This window comes from Tursiops truncatus, chromosome 1, assembly GCF_011762595.2.
Source record: "Tursiops truncatus isolate mTurTru1 chromosome 1, mTurTru1.mat.Y, whole genome shotgun sequence".
NCBI classification, from domain to species: domain Eukaryota; kingdom Metazoa; phylum Chordata; class Mammalia; order Artiodactyla; family Delphinidae; genus Tursiops; species Tursiops truncatus.
The window spans coordinates 88,744,527-88,761,507 of record NC_047034.1 but is presented as its reverse complement, the minus strand read 5'-3'; the positions used below and the strand labels follow the sequence as shown (position 1 = coordinate 88,761,507).

Here is a 16,981-nt window from a genome sequence, read left to right as displayed (position 1 = left end):
TTGCTACAATATTGCTTCTGTCTTATGCTTTGGTTTTTTTGGCCATGAGGCATGTAGGATCCTAGCTCCCTGACCAGGGATCGAACCCATACCCCCTGCACTGGAAGGCAAAGTCTTAACCACTGGACTGCCAGGGAAGTCCCAGGTTTCTGTTTTTAAAGAAGAGACAAGACTGGATATTAGATAAGCAACTGGCAATCTCTATCACATATGCACCTGGGCAATCCATTGACTAGTTTAGCTAACTAGTTAAGCTGGTGGGTAACCAGCCTACTGGTGAGTACCATTATGGACAGAGGTCAGAGGCCTAAAGCCTTTTCTAGAGACTAAGAGTTCTAGGTGGAGATTGCTAGTAAATTGGTGGATATATTAATCCAATGACTAAAGTAGAAGACTTCAAATTTATATATTCTCAGTGTATACATAGTAGTTAAGGCCATAAAAGTAAAAAGAAAAGCAAGCTAGAGATAGAGACATCAACATTTTAAGTGGTGGACATCAGCATTTTCAGGTGATAGAAGAAGCTGAGAAGAACTAGTCACAGAAGTAGAAAGGGACTAGAGTATTTCCAGAACATATAAGAGGAGTCAACTACGATAATAAAAAAGAACTCATTGGATTTGGCAGTTAATTGTTCACTGGTGAGCAGTTTCAGGGGAGTGGTGGAGGACAGGAGCCTGATTGAGGGCATGGAAAAGTAACTAAGAGGTGAGGAAATGGAAGGAAAATGTCTACACTGTAGAAGGTCTTCAAATTCCAGTTCCAAACAAGTCACTGACTTTCTCCTTTTCTTTTATCTATAAAATGGAGCTAATAGTACCTTCCTCATAAAGTTGTTTTGAGGTCTCAATGAGTTAATACATGTAAAGCATTTACAACAATGCCTGTTGTATAATAAGCACTCAATAAATGCTGTCATTGTTGTTGTCATTATCTTCAAAGAGCTTGGATCTGAAGGGAAAGAGGATGGTAGTAAGTAGATGGGAACACATAGGGTTATAGAAGCGTACTCTTTTCCCTTAAGATTTAACATTATCTCCTTTATGAAAACTTATTCTTTACCTCTATTCTATACTATGATATCAATTATCTACCTGTATTTGTAATGGTAAAGTTTTTTAATCTCTTGTTTCTTCCCAAGTCTACCAGACTTAATGTTGCCTTCCTCCACTCTCTAGCCAAACTAGACCAATGTTTCTGTAGATACCCCTTTCCTACTTCTGTGTTTTTTGTTTGTTTGTTTGTTGGTTTTTTTTTTTCTTGCGGTACGCGGGCCTCTCACTGTCGTGGCCTCTCCCGTTGCGGAGCACAGGCTCCGGACGCACAGGCTCAGCGGCCATGGCTCACGGGTCCAGCCGCTCCATGGCATGTGGGATCTTCCCGGACCAGGGCACAAACCCGTGTCCCCTGCATCGGCAGGTGGACTCTCAACCACTGCACCACCAGGGAAGCCCTACTTATGTGTTTTTTAAAGAAAAACACCCACATATGAAGTTTGCTTGATTTCTCTCATTTTTATTACTCAGGCCAAAGCTGCCCTCCATTTGTGATAGCATATACCATTTGGTATGTAAAGGCTGCTACATTATAAGGGCGTTTTAAACTAGGTAAAAATCTACAGATGTATTTCTGTAATTAGTATTGCTGAGGAATTGTTTCACAAAGTAATGAAAAGTAGCAGAATATAAAGCAAAGTTTTAGGGTTTTGCATTGAGTATTAATGGATTTTTTTATACTTATGACATAATTTCTAGAATAATTGGCTGAAAAACATTTTAAGATACCATTTAATTTTCATGTATTAGCCAATAAAGAAGGTTCTTGGGTTGTTTTTTTTAAGCAGTTAGAAAAAAATGGCTGGCAATGTTATATACTTTTGTTCCCATTTTCAGATTATTCAATACTAGACAACTTTTTAAATTTGGTTTTTATTTTAACCAAGTTATAAATACATATAGTTTATTTTTTTGTTTGGCTTTTTTCTGGCCACGCCATGCGGCATTCAGGACCTTAGTTCCCCAACTAGGGATAGAACCCATGCCCCCTGCATTGGGAACATGGAGTCTTAACCACTGGACCTCCAGGAAAGTCCCTAAACGTATATAGTTTAGACTCTAAGTTCTACAAGGTATATTGTGGAAAATTGCAGTCCCCAGCCACTTCCCTGTTTTTCACGTGGCCTGACAGGGAAGGAGCAGGAGAAAAATACACCAACTTCTCTCTCCTCCTGCACTCCATCTTTGCGTTGTTTGTCCCTTTAGCACATGCAGAGGCAGAGGGCAGGGGAGCCTGGTTGATATAGTCCATAAAAGCCAGCCTCCTGGGCCACAGCAAAGGGCAGAGTGGATCTGGAATCACAAACAGAATATCAAGCCCAGTAGTTTTGTTTTCCATGAGTACTTTTTAGTTTCCTGTATATTCCTTTTTTAAAATTTAACAGCATCCTATTCCTGTATGGTAGATGTACTTTCTTTCTCTCTGAGAATCTTTTCTTCTTCCAGCATAGACTTTGTTTTCTTCAAGTTGCTTTTTGCTCTTTTTTTATCTCTGTCTCTCATATTAAGATAAGTGTCTGCTCATTTACTACGAAGCACTAAAAGTTAATTAGCTTTGTCCATATGGCGGGTGCTCATTGATTCAGATTTTCACTGTAGATTGTTTTGTTGGGAACCCTCCACATCCATCTCATTTTCTTTGGGGCTGATTGGCTTCCCCAGGGAATATTCTTTCCACATCTTGAAGAATATGCCCTGGCTCCAGCATTCTGAGGAGGCAGGTTAAGGGAGAAGATTGGAGGCTTCAGCATTCAGTGAGTCATCTTTAATCCACCTCCCCCAATATGGTCATGCTGTCATGCCATTTTCAATACCTTGCCCTCAAGTCAGGTGTTTCAGAGATCCCTTTGTCTTACCTTGTCAGGAGAATGATCTCAGTCTTCTGCAGGCGTCACAGGATCTGAGGTTCTGTTTCTAAAACAGTTTTCAATCAATCCTTCTGCCTTTTGAGCTTCCTTCATTCTACTTCAAGACCAATTTTAGATTCCTTCTCATGGCTTTCATTATTACCAGCTTAAGGTTCAGCTTTCTTCAGTTTGCTTAGTCAGTTATCACTTGTCTGTCCCTGTCCACTTCTTTTTGTCTCCTGTCTGGTTCTCTTTGTCCTTGGTGATGGTGACTTCAAATTTTTTTTTTTTAAATTTAGAAGATTTTGGGGAGGGAGCAGAGGCTAATACAGGTACCCAAACTGCCATCCTTAACCAGAAGTTTTAATGTAATTTTATCAGAAAAGTAAAATAACAGGTGTTTTTTTTTTTTTTTACTGTTATCTCTGATTCTTGATCATTATATCGGTGGTCTCAGTAACAGGAACAGCAAAGTGCCTTGCAGCTCAGCATACTCTTGAAGGGTCCAGGAGTACTGGGACATTGTTATATCTGCATACCTTTTTTGGGAAGCTTCAGAGGCCATGGCTGATGTCTTGACCCAAGTCTTGAGGCCAAGAGAAAGAAACAAAAATAAAAAAATTCTGGTTTTATTTTTTCTTGCTTGTTATTTTCATTATTATTCAATGACTTTTTTAATTCATTATTTTTGAGTGTACAGGTTAGCTACTTCTCATCTTACTGTGGATGCCTTAGGTTGCCTGACAAACACCTTCAGATCTGTCCTTTGTCAAACAACTCTCAATCTGCCTGTGTTGTGACCATACAACTTGCACCCCTGCTGGATTGCTAGGGAAACTCCCCTAAGAACACATATACATTCTCGTCATATCATAATTCATTAAATCACCTAAAGCTTCCTAATGAAAAAAAAAAAGCTAAAGTTATGACAGTTAAACCTATGATAAAATACACACCCTCCTCTCTGTTTGCATGTCTGTTTACATGTATATAAGTAAACATACGTGCACGTACCACACACAAACACATACTTGGTTTGTTTTTTTTTTGTTTTTGTTTTTGTTTTGCAGTACGTGGGCCTCTCACTGCTGTGGCCTCTCCCGTTGCGGAGCACAGGCTCCGGACGCGCAGGCTCAGCGGCCATCGCTCACGGGCCCAGCCGCTCCGCGGCATGCGGGATCCTCCCAGACCGGGGCACGAACCCGTGTCCCCTGCATCGGCAGGCGGACTCTCAACCACTGCGCCACCAGGGAAGCCCTTGGTTTTTAAATTATATTTGTTTTTGCACTTCTTGTTCTTGGATTTCTGTGCATTGATGGAGAAATCCATAAAACCAAATTGATTTGTCCCAATACAAACTCATTTTATTCACTGAGGCAGCTACTAAGTTGACTCCCTGTCACATTCACCGTCCTCAGCCTTTATCTAAACTTACAGCTCGCCCATCAGCTACTATCAATCATCCTGTAGAAGTAACCTCATCTATTACTTTCCTAAGAAAATGAAAACTAACCTGGGCTCTCTTGCCTTTCCTTTTTGCTTTCTCCAGCTTTGTCTTTATTTTTTCCCACTGCCTTTCTTTTCTTCTGTTGTTAGAGGAATAATTATCCTTCCTTTCTAAGGGAATGGTAGAGGGAACAGCATGTACAGAGGCCTGGAAACTTGAAAGAGCAGAGTTGTTGGACAAAATAGACAAGTGGACTTTTGAGTTAAATGAGCCTAGTTTAAATGCTAGTTATGCTACTTCCTACCTAAATGACCTAGAGTTATCTTCTCTCCTTGTGCTTCAGTTTCCTTACCTGTAAAGTGAGGATAATGCCAGCTACCTCCTAGGGTTGTTGTGAGATTAAATAGCATGTGGTAAACTGTCCATAAATGGTAGCTGCTGTTGCTCTTATGGCTGGAATAGGAGTGAAACTGTGACAGTAGCTCATTTTAGAATAAGTATTGTTCATATTTCTGTCTCTTACACTAACTAAACTATAAGCCATGTAACGTTAGAAACACTGTCATTCTGATCTTCGTATTTTAATCACCTAGCACATACTCATCACATCTAATACAAACAAACGTGTAGTGTGTGTTGAATGAATGAATAGTGAAGCATCAGTTTATATTGATTAAATTGATAAGTAAATTCCCTTTTTTTTCAGTTTCCTGTGGATAATAAAACTTTCTAAAGATTTTCAGATCACATTATTAGGCATTTGTTTTCTCCAAGTTTCATTGTTTCCAAATACTGGTTTTTAATGTGTCATGTTTGCATTATAGACTTGAGTGAAAGAGTGTGTGTGCTTTTTATTTTTTAACATGTCATCAATACTAGTTAATTAACTGGTTCTTTTTTTTTTTTTTCCTCAGGGAGGTGGTGCAAGCAAACTGTGTTCACTGGAGAAAGAAGTTCTCATTTATGTGCAAAATGAGTGCAAGTGCCACCACAGGCATCCTAGACCCTTGTATCTACAGAGTATCTGTGAGGAAGGTATAAAAACAGCCTAGTACTTCTCCCCTTTCAGAAACCATGATAAGTTCCATAGTCACTGACTCACTTTATTTAGCTGTACTTTATTGTTAGAACTGTTATATGTAATTTCACTTCACACTTGCAGCATAATTTAAATTACTATGACAAATATGAGGAATCTGAAGTTATAAATTAAAATATTATTCAAGAACCTTCATCTCATCATCACTGTACATATAATTATTTGTATTAGTTTGGGGGCTGTAAATGTCTCTATCTTGCCATTCATTAAGTCTCTCTTCTTTATTAGGCACTGGTTTTAGGGACTTTACGTATTTTGTGTCTAATAACAACCCTGAAGATATGTGTTATTTTTTCCATTTTCAGGAAAACCAAGGCTCAGAGAGGTTGTTACTTGCCCAAATTCACTTAGCTAATAACTGACAAAGTAGGAACTCAAGCACAAATCTTTCTGATTCTAAGTCCATGTTTTCTTTTTTATATAGTTCCTTTTCCACTTATTAAGTGGAAGCATATTACCAATAATCTAAAAAAATTGCAATCTCAGATTGTTTCAACTTAATATATATCATATATATATCCTACCTCTTTGGAGTGAAAAAGAGAAATCCATTAGGAAGCCACTACTGGTGAATTAAACTACTTGCTTTAAAATGTAAACTTCATGTTTTACATTTTATATACATTTTTTAAATAGCCAAAGTAATAACATATACATGTTCAGAAATTAAATAGAGAACTATTTAGAATGAAAAGCAAGAGTCCCTTGCCTCATTCTTTTCCACTCCAGTTTTGCATCCTTCTGTATCGGATAAAAAGTTGTGTTTTTAGCTTTTTTATTCTGTTTTTTGAGTGAACTGATAGCACTATGATGTATATGATTGTATTTTAATTTCTCTTATACTGCTTAATTTACTCAGTTAAAATATATCACAAGCACATACATACGTTTTATAGGTTTTAAGCCTTTAATGAAAATAGACCTCTAAAATAGTCATTTGGAGCAGCAATAGTTGAATGGAGGCTTTTTTAAGGGAAGGATGGTGCTGTGAAAGTGTGTATGGCATCATATTGACCTGGGTTTGAATCCCAGATATATCATCTATTAACTGTGAAACCTTAAGCGGTTCTCCTGACTTTTTTTTTTTTTTTTTTTTTTTTTGCGGTACGCGGGCCTCTTACTGTTGTGGCCTTTCTCGTTGTGGAGCGCAGGCTCAGCGGCCATGGCTCACGGGCCTAGCCACTCTGCAGCATGTGGGATCTTCCCGGACCAGGGCACGAACCTGTGTCCCCTGCATCGGCATGTGGACTCTCAACCACTGTGCCGCCAGGGAAGCTCTCTCCTGACTTTTAAGAATCAGTTTTCCTCATCCAAATAAGGGTATAATAACTTCCTCATTGAGTTATTAGGATTAACCAAGATATAAGTAAATCATTCTACCTTCTTCCCTTGCTACCTTAATTCCTGCTGTGACTCTTACTTTGAAACTTTTTCTTTTTTTCTTTTTTTTTTATTGTAGTAAAATTGCTTTGCAATATTGTGTTAGTTTCTGCTGTACAATGAAGTGCATCAGCTATATGTATACATATATCCCCTCCCTCTTGGACCTCCCTCCCACCCCTACCATCCCACCCATCTAGGTCATCACAGAGCACCGAGCTGAGCTTCCTGTGCTATACAGCAGGTTCCCACTAGCTGTCTATTTTACACATGGTAGTGTATTTATGTCAAACCTAATCTCCCAATTCGTCCCACCCTCCCCTTCCCCCCGTGTCCACATGTTCATTCTGTACGTCTACGTCTCTATTCCTGCCCTACAAATAGGTTCATCTGTACCATTTTTCTAGATTCCACATACATGTGTTAATATACGATATTTGTTTTTCTCTTTCTATCTTACTTCACTCTGTATGACAGACTCTAGGTACATCCACATCTCTACAAATGACCCAGTTTCATTCCTTTTTATGGCTGAGTAATATTCCATTGTATATATGTACCGCATCTACTTTATCTGTTCATCTATTGTTGGACATTTAGGTTGTTTCCATGTCCTGGCTATTGTAAATAGTGCTGCAGTGAACATTGGGGTACATGTGTCCTTTTGAATTATGGTTTTCTCAGGGTATATGCCCAGTAGTGGGATTGCTGGGTCATATGGTAGTTCTGTCTTTAGTTTTTTAGAAACCTTTTCTAAATGGAGTTTAAATCATGATTTTTGAAAGATGATCTGTCTTTGAATTTTAAGAAAAGGAAAATATGTAACCAATTTATGGTAGAGGATAACTCAGAATTCCTTTTTTAACTTTTCTTTTTTTTTTTTTGCTACTTAAGGTAGGGCTTATTCAACTGAAATAAACCAGTTCTTCAGACTATAATGGTTTGGTGTATTAGTTAAGGCATATATGATAAGTTGCTAAAACAGAGACCCAAATATGCAATAACTTAAACAAAATAGAAGTGTATGTCTCTCTAGGGTAGTAGCCAAGGGATCCAGAGCTGGTAGAGCAGCTCTGCCATCTTCACTCTATGGTGCCCATTTTTAGATCCAAGGAAGTTGCTCTAGTCTCGTTATCTCTCCACCAGTGAGAATGAAGAAAAAGCCACATGAGAACAAATGTATTCCTTTTTAGTGCATGACTCAAAAGTGGTGCTAATGGCTTTTGCTCATGTCCTACTAGTTAGAACTTAGCTATGTGATTGTGCCAAACTGGAAGAAAAGCTGTGAATGTAGTCTCTAACCGAGTGGCTGTCAGATTCCAACACTAAAGAAGGAGAGAAGAGATATTGGTGAACCACTAGCATTCTCTTACCATGCTTGGTAAATGGAAATATTTACTGAACTTACTCTACCTATCCTATCTAATTATTATGTAAAAGTGAGAACCCATAAAGCAAATTTAGTAAAGTCAACTGTATAAATACTTTCTGCATTGCAAAAAATACCTTAAGATATAATATTTAACCAAATAGCTGGGCACCCCATGACCCAGTCAAGTTGACACATAAAATTAACTGTCACAGACCTGAAAGTTAAAAAGCCCTTTGTTAGATCACTAGGGCTGCTGTAACAAAGCACCACAACCTGGGTGGCTTCACACAATTTATTGTCTTACAGTTCTGGAGGCCAGAAGTCCAAAATCAAGGTGTCAGCAGGGCCATGATCCCTCTGAAGACAAGGCTTTCCTTGACTTGTAGCTGTCTAACTCCAGTGCATGTCTATGTTCAGATTTCCCATTTTTTATTAAGACACCAGTCATATTGGATTAGGACTTCATTTTAACTTGATTACCTATGTAAAGACTCCTCTGTTTCCAAATAGGGTCATATTCTGAGGTACTGTGGGTTAAGATGTCAACATATTTTTGTGGGGAGCACAATTCACTCCATAACAGGCACTAAGATTATAATAAACCTGGGGATTTATGCTTCTGAAATTAATGGACTGGCTTGTTACAGGCCACCCTTCCCTCTGAGAACAACCAGAAAAGCTAGACAAAATATTAAAAATAGCTGCTTGAAGACATCAGAAGCTGCTTCAGTAAGGATTTAAGAGGCTTAAAATCATAGACCAGGGAAGCTTAAAGAGATGAGCCTGACATTTGGCATTGCTTTTACCCTCAAAGCATTTTCTCATTTGTAAGCAGTAGCTAAGGAGCTGAGCCAAAAGCAGTGATGGAGAGGCTAAGAAGCTGAGCTAAGATTCTGGCAATTTTACAGGACTAAGGGGACAAAAATGGAGTCCAGGGCCCACCAGCAGAAGGAGCCTTGGTAAATACTCCAAGCTTTAAGTTGGGACTCTCTTAGCATTTAGTCTAAGACTCTCTAAGAGTTTCAGCCTAGAAGAAGGAGTATAGTGGCTATAGATCAACCCTTACAAAAACTGAATTTCAGCTTCCAATCAGCTCAGTTGCTGCTTGGATGAAGGTTAACTCAATCCCTGACCTTACTACTTGCCAGAAGCAAATGTATCAATATATTTTCTCTGGAGGAGGATAACATTACTCTGAGCCTAAAATTATTTCTTCAAGTTGTCACACACACACAGATTACCAAGCGTACTAAAAGACATGACTACATGACGAAAATCAAAAGGAAAAATAGATAATAAAAACAGACCCATGGAAGATACAGATTTGGAGAAGATCTAAGACAGACTTTTTACAATAAGTGTAATTAGTCATCAATACAGGAAATCAGAGCACTTGAAACTATTTAAAAAATCAAATTGAATTCTAGAACTGAAAAATACAATAACTAATATTCAAAGCTAAGTAGATGAAACTCTCAACAGATGTATTTAACGGCAGGTTTGTCACAACTGAAGAAAACCTTGGAAAATAAGACAAAGTAAAATATCCAGACTAAATCATGGAGAGAAAAAGGGTGGGATACACATAACAGAGTATAAGACATGGGAAACAGTGTAAAGGTTTCACACACACACACACACGCACACGCACACGCACACACACACACACACACACACACATAAAATTGGAGCCCTAGAAGATGTGAGAGATTGTGACTGAGGATCTTCTAAAACTGATGAAAGATACTGAGCCACAGATTCAAAAGTACCGTGACCCTCATGCAGGATAAACAACAAATATGACATGTTTAAAGATAGAAGACCAGCCTAGCTGGAACATGGAAAACATGGAAAGGGAAGTCCTTGATGAAGAGGTTGGAAGCACTGGATCAGGTAGAGCCTTATAGGAGTTTAGATTTTATTCCAATTAGATTTGGAATCAATTTGAGGATTTTAATAAGGAGAGACATGATCCTTTAAGATCACTTTTGCTGATCACTTTGTGATCTTTTAAGATCATGAAGGATGAATTACAGAGACCACTTAACTGATTGGAATAGTTCAGGTGAGGAATGCTTATGTTTTGGCATGGAGTTATAACAGTGGAGGTGGTATGATTCAGGATGTATTTTGGAGGTAGACTGCCACTAATGGATTGGATATAGTGAATGAGGGAAACTGAATTGAGAATAACTCTTAGACCTTTTGCCTGAGCATATGGGTCGATGATTGTGCTGTTTATTGAAATGGCAAAAACTCAAAGTGGAGCAATTTTGGGGGCAGATAAATAGAGATCAGTAGGCCTATCTTGGCCATGTTAAATTTGAGGTGTCTATGTGACATCAAGTGGACATGTCATGTAGGCATTTAAAATACTACTCTCGGGAGAAGTTCAGACTAGAGATAAAGATTTGAGAGTCATCAGCATACAATTTTTATTTAAAGCCATAGACCTGAATGGGATAAACCAGGGAGAAAGTGTAGATAGAGAAGACAAGAGGCCTAGACCAAACACTTAGAGGTAGTATAAAAGTACTTAGCAGGTACAAGAAAGGAGGAAGAATTCATACATATCACTTCTTGTATACTTTTGGCCAGATCTTAGTTACACTGCCATAGTACAAAAACCAAGTGGAAAATGTAGTCAGTTACTTTATTTTGGGTAGCCAATGCCCAACTAAAAATAGAGGATTCTATTATTATGGAGAGGGGGAGAATGGGTAGTTGGGATACAACTAGCATTCTTTCCACAGAGGTTGAATAAAGGAATAGGTATTGCCAAGGAGAGTGAGGAGAAGCCAGAGAGGTAGGAGTAAAACTAGGCAATGTTGCCACTTGGAAATTTAAAGAGCAAAATGGTATAAGGAAGGAGGCAGAGTGGCCAAGCCTGTCAAATACTGTTGTGAAATTAAGTAAGATAAGACAAAGCCTTTGGCTTTGATAAAAATGGAGATCATTGGCAATCCTTAGAGCCACTGCAGAGGGAAAAATGAGGGCAAAAGCCCAATTAGAGTAGATTGAATAGAGAGTGGGATACAGCATATTTGGGTAAATCTTTTGAAGAGTTTGGCTGTAAAGGGGAACAAAGAAAAGAATTAGCCAGTAGAGACACAGATCACCTGGAGAAAGTTTTGTTTTGCTTTGTTTGATGAAAGGCACTATTAATGATATGACAGTGACCTAATAAAGAAGGAAAATTCGGTAATTCATAATGGAGTAGATCTGGTGGCATGGCCGCAGCCTCACTAAACGGGCAGGGAAGGGGAGGGATAACACATATTCACGAACAATAGAATTTACCATAGATTACTCTTCAGCTTATTTCAGTTTGCCTCTTTAAAGATGGAAATGGTAGATAATGCGTTGTGTATCTGGATTAGATAAGAGACAGCTCCATTCAGCAAACACATTTTTAAAAGTGAGTGAGGGAGAGCTGTGGCGGCGGTTTCCATCCTGTTGATGAGTGTTTCTTCCCTGCCGGAGCGACTACACAGACCATGGTGTCATGGTCGAGGAGGTACAGAAACATTCTGTGCACACACTTGTGTTCAGGTTATTGAAGAGAACCCATGTCATGTTTGTGGCTGATAATGGAAAACCTGTGCCTTTGGATGAACAGTCACAAACGAGAAATGGCAGTCAAGCTGCATAATGAGTATGGTCCTGTGTTGCATATGCCTACCTCAAAAGAAAATCTTAAAGAGAAAGGCCCTCAGAATGCATCAGATTCATATGGACACAAACAGTATCCTGCCAATCAAGGACAAGAAGTTCAATGTTTGGTGACAGGTACACATCCACATCCACCAGGACCTAGAGTTGCTTTGACAGCGGACACTAAGATCCAAAGAATGCTGAGTGAATCAGATGCACAGTCCTTAGCTGTGGCATTACCTACTTCCCAAGCCAGGGTCGATGCAAACCATAGTGCACCTGCTGGAGGTGAATACCGACACCCTGGGGCTTCTGACCAGTCACAGCCTGCAGGGGCAGTTGTTATGGACGGTGGCAATGCCAAGACCTCCACACTGATGGCTAAAAAAGCCCCTACAATGCCAAAACTTCAGCGGCACCCACCGTGGAAACTCTACAGAGTGATCAGTGGGCATCTTGCCTGGGTTTGATGTATTGCTGTGGAACCTGGAAATCAGTGGTTTGTTACTGGATCTGCTGACAGAACTATAAAGATCTGGGACTTGGCAAGTTATAACTGTCATTAACTGGCTAGTGGCAAGTTAAAACGCACATCAGTACGGTGCGTGGTGTGATAGTGAACCCAAGGAGTGCATTCCTGTTCTCCTGTGGAGAAGACAAACAAGTCAACTGCTGGGATCTTGAGTATAATAAGGTTATAAGGCACTGTCATGGACACCTGAGTACAGTATATGGTTTGGATCTGCACCCAACAATCAACGTGCTGGTGACCTGTAGCCGAGACTCAACAGCACGGATTTGGGATGTGAGAACTAAAGCCAGTGTACACACGTTATCTGGACATACTAATGCGGTGGCTGCAGTGAGGTGTCAAGCTGCATAACCACAAATTATTACTGGAAGTAATAACCTGGAGAAATAACTGGAGATACCAATGGACTTATTTGAAGCTATAGCAAGGGCTGCAGTCTTCTGTGAAGACTTCATATAAAAGTGTTACTTAAGTTTCTGATGCCTGTGCCTCTTTCTGGCATATACTGAGTTTTACAAACCCTGTCCTTAGCATCCTGATTCCCTATCAGGAAAGAAAATTTGTCACACTTCACTTTCTATAGTTAGAAAACAAAATTACAGGAACAATCAGTTTAAAATTTGTTTCAAATTAAGAAGTTATACCGTAATTTTGAATAAGCATTTCCAAATATACATATCCCATCTTGCATGCTGTAGGTGGGAGTGTAGTTGTTACAACCTTTAGGAGGGTAGTTTTCCAGAATATACTGAAGATGCTTGGAATCTTTGGCTAACTCTTCATTAGAAATGAAATTACTAGGAAACTGCCTAATGGGAATAATCTGACAACTCTACACAGCAAGTTTATTTCACCTTTGTCTTTAATTAAAACTAGCCCAGATGTCCTAACAATAAGGGACTGGTATAATAGATTATGGTATCTTCATGTAGTTTCTCTCCATTAAGAGTGAGAAATATCTCTGGAATAACATGTCCAAATTTTACTCTTATATAAAAAAGGAAGCTGTGCAAGCATTTTTTTTTTTTGGAAGAGTAACTTGTTAATGCTCTAAAAAATAATGGAAAAGTAACACCACATTGTTATCAGTGGCTTTGTGAGAGTGGGATTATGGGAGAACTTTCATGATTGGCTTTATATATTTCTATAATGTTTTAATTTTCTATAAGCATGTATTTTGTAAACTTAAAGGGAAAAAAAACCCACAAGAAAAAAAAAAGTGAGTGAGGAGAGGAGAATTTGGCCCTAATTTTAATGGCAAACACATAATACAGAGTACCTATACTGTGCGCTAAGCAGTGTTCTAAGTGTTTTACACTTAATTCTTGCATCTGTGTGATGTCCTAAATTGAGGGATTTGGCAAATTAATGTAGTTACATATTTTAAACTAAAATGCTAAGATATATATATATATATATATATTTTTTTTTTTTTTACTTTTCACTTTTGCCAGTCTCCTTCACTTAGATAAGAATTAGATAAGGGAGTTTCTACTGTATTACCATAGAACAATGCCATATATATTAAGTGGAAAAAAGTAAGGTATAGAACAGTATATGTAGTGTGCTATCATTTGAGTAAAGCAGAAATGTATATACACATCTTTTGGACAGTTCCTAAAAATTCATAACAGTGGTGTCTCTGGGGTGGGGGTTTCAACTCTTGTTGAAATCTTTGTACAGTATATTATTAATATGCTTAACTCAGTAATTAATTTAACCTTTCTTCGGTGACTCATGTTCTTGCAATGTGTCCAGGACATTTTTGGCAGTTTCTTCTTCAGCAAATAGATTAAATATTAGCTTGTCTTCTCACCATTTGTCTCCTTCAGATTTAAATTAAATTCTAAATAAAAATTCTGGTTATTTTCAGGGGGGCAGGGGACATCCAAACAGTTGGATTTAAGATCATCAGAATTTTACTCTGTATTTGCTAGCCTGTAAATATCTACCTCAAAATTATTTGACATATATTTAATTTTAAATCTTTAGTCATATGATATCCTTATAGTGTTTTTTATCTTTGGCAGGAATTAAAAGGTGGAAAAGCTTATGCAAAGGTAAGTTGGTGTTCTTTAACACCTTTGGAATTTGTAATATCATTCATTGCTATTTATAAGCTTAAAAATTAAATGGTTTGCTTTTCTAATTGCTGTTTAAGCTTGGCTGTTTTTAAATAAAGCAACTCAGAGATTGAATAGTTGGATCCAACATTAAATTATAGGCATATTCTTTCTAAATGTTGATTATGGGATGTTATTCTTAAGTTTCAGTTTCCTTACTAGGAGACAGTCTCTGGTTTGCATTAAACAATTGCAACTGTTAATTCAGGTTCCCTTGGGAAGTATTCTCAGTCCCACCCAACCCCCAGTGGAATAAGACTCCCCCTCTGTGCTCTCTTAGCACTCTGTATACATGATCACTACTGTCCTTTATACTTTTACTAGCTGTATGGAATTACTAATGAATGTGCTGACTTTTTTGCTGCACAGAAGGAATTAGTAATTAATAATACTACCAGAAACCCAACTCTTTTATTTCTAAACCTCTTTAATCTCTAAACCACTTTTTTGTTTTTTTTTTTTTTTTTTTGGCCACGCTGTGTCACTTGCAGGATCTCAGTTCCCTGACCAGGGACTGAACCTGGGCCACGGTAGTGAAAGCCCGGAATCCTAACCACTAGGCCACCAGGGAACTCCCCACATACTCCTCTTGTATTTCTCTGTGATGGTAGCTCCATCAGTCTAGTCATCTAAGCATCTGAGCCAAGAACCAGGGCACTAGTTTCAACTATCAAATCTACCTACCCCTCTAAAACTAGTTGGCTGCAATATCAGTTAGGATGCTCTTTGGTACAAGTAACAGAAAACCCTCCTCACCTAGAGATTTTTTTAATCTCACAAAACAGGTAGATATGAGATAGAGCTATAGATGTGAGATAGAGCTGCTCCAGAATTGGTTAATCCACTGACTAAAGAACATCATCAAGAATCCATGTTACTTTTCTCTTTTTTTCTTACATTCTCTATGTGATGGCTTTGTCCTTGGCTAGCTCCCTTCATGGTCAGGAGGTGGCTAGCTGCTCAAGTTTTAGTCAACACATTCACATATGACAGAGCTCAGCTGTTTCCCCATTTATGACTTTTTCAAGTGAGAAAACTTTTCCTACATGGCCCCCAGAGGATTTCCCTGTACCTTTGATTGTACACAACTGGATCATATGCCCACTCCTCAACTAGTCGTGGGCAGTAGGAATGCATTGCCATGGTTAGCTTAGACTAATCACAATTTTACAGTCAGCTAGAGGTTGGGTTACTTTCCTTGTGTACATGGATGAGCTAAGAGTGGACACTTGAATAAAATCAGGACTTGCTAGCAAGGAATATCAGGGCATTGAATGATGGGTAGGCAAAAAACAGTCTGCTTTGACTGACAGATCTTGATTTCTCCCTTCTCAAAATCTTTTGAAACCATCTCTTCTCTCCAGTCCCAAGACCACTGCCCTAGGTTATGCCTTCATTATTTCTTATTTAAAACCTGCATTGGCCTCCTATCTTTTCTGTGCCTCTGTCATCTCCCACCAGTTCATCCTCTATATTATTGCCAGAGGGATTGTTCTGAAATTCAAAGATGATCATATCCTTCCCCCACTTTTAGTCCTTCAGCAGCTCTCTATTGCCTGTAAAGGAAAATGAAATGAAAAGTCTTTATCCTAGCATATTGGACCCATCTTGGTTTGCAAATCATCTATCTGCATACTCACCCACTCACTCAGTCATCCTTATGCTTCAGACATACTGCCCAGAGAACATTCCTGGAGTGTGCCGTGCTGTTTTAGCCTTTTTGCCTTGTGACTTGATGTTTTCCCTGCCATGCATGTGCTTCTGTACACTCATGTATCATTAAAAACTCAACTTAGTCATCCCTCCCCACTGAGAAATTTTCTTTTCCTCTCTTTCTTGTAATTGTGCCTTCCTTTATCACAGCACTTATACTTTTTTATAGGAATTTATTTCCTTTTCTATCTTCCCTTATTAAACTATGAGTTCCTTGAGAATAGGAATAATATACATTCCTAATACCTAACATTATCTGGAATGAAGATGCTCAAAATTATTTGCCAATTGAAGGAAGCTCTACCACAGTTATACCTACAATTTATATTATATATATATATGCCATTTTACTGAGACAGTTATCTCAGTGAAACCAAAGAGAAAATCATAAGGAAATATGGACTCTTGTACCTCATTACAATGTAAGCTCTTGCAAGACGGTTCTTATCTGTCCTGTTCATCACTGTTTTCCAGTATTTAAAGCAGGGCCTGGCACATAAAAAGTGCTCAGTAAATGTTGACCTTAGCATGCTTTCTTAATGGGGACTGACCAGATTCTTTTTTTAAAAAAACTTGCTTTATGCTTAGTGACTGTAATACCAGCATTCCAACAGTGGATCGTGAGCCAAAGGGCAGTTTTTTATTCAAAAAATACATGTTAACTGCTTACCATGTGCCAAGCATTGCTCCTGCCACTATTTTAAGTATTAGAGATACAGCAGTAAACAAAACAGACAAAAATCCCTGACTTTGGGGAGC

General features: G+C 38.5%; 1 protein-coding gene and 1 pseudogene across 9 annotated transcripts in view; both read left to right on the top strand.

Moving 5' to 3' along the window:
- EEIG2 (EEIG family member 2) overlaps positions 1 to 16,981 on the top strand; it is a 150,478-nt gene that overhangs the window by 44,202 nt on the left and 89,295 nt on the right. For all 9 annotated transcript variants that reach the window (XM_033862679.2, XM_033862678.2, XM_033862677.2 and 6 more), the window contains exons 2-3: positions 5,264 to 5,384; positions 14,417 to 14,446. In XM_033862679.2, coding sequence (XP_033718570.1) covers positions 5,264 to 5,384; positions 14,417 to 14,446 — 151 coding nt within the window. The remainder of the gene's footprint in view (positions 1 to 5,263; positions 5,385 to 14,416; positions 14,447 to 16,981) is intronic.
- Positions 11,535 to 14,407, top strand: LOC101338744 (pleiotropic regulator 1 pseudogene; annotated as a pseudogene).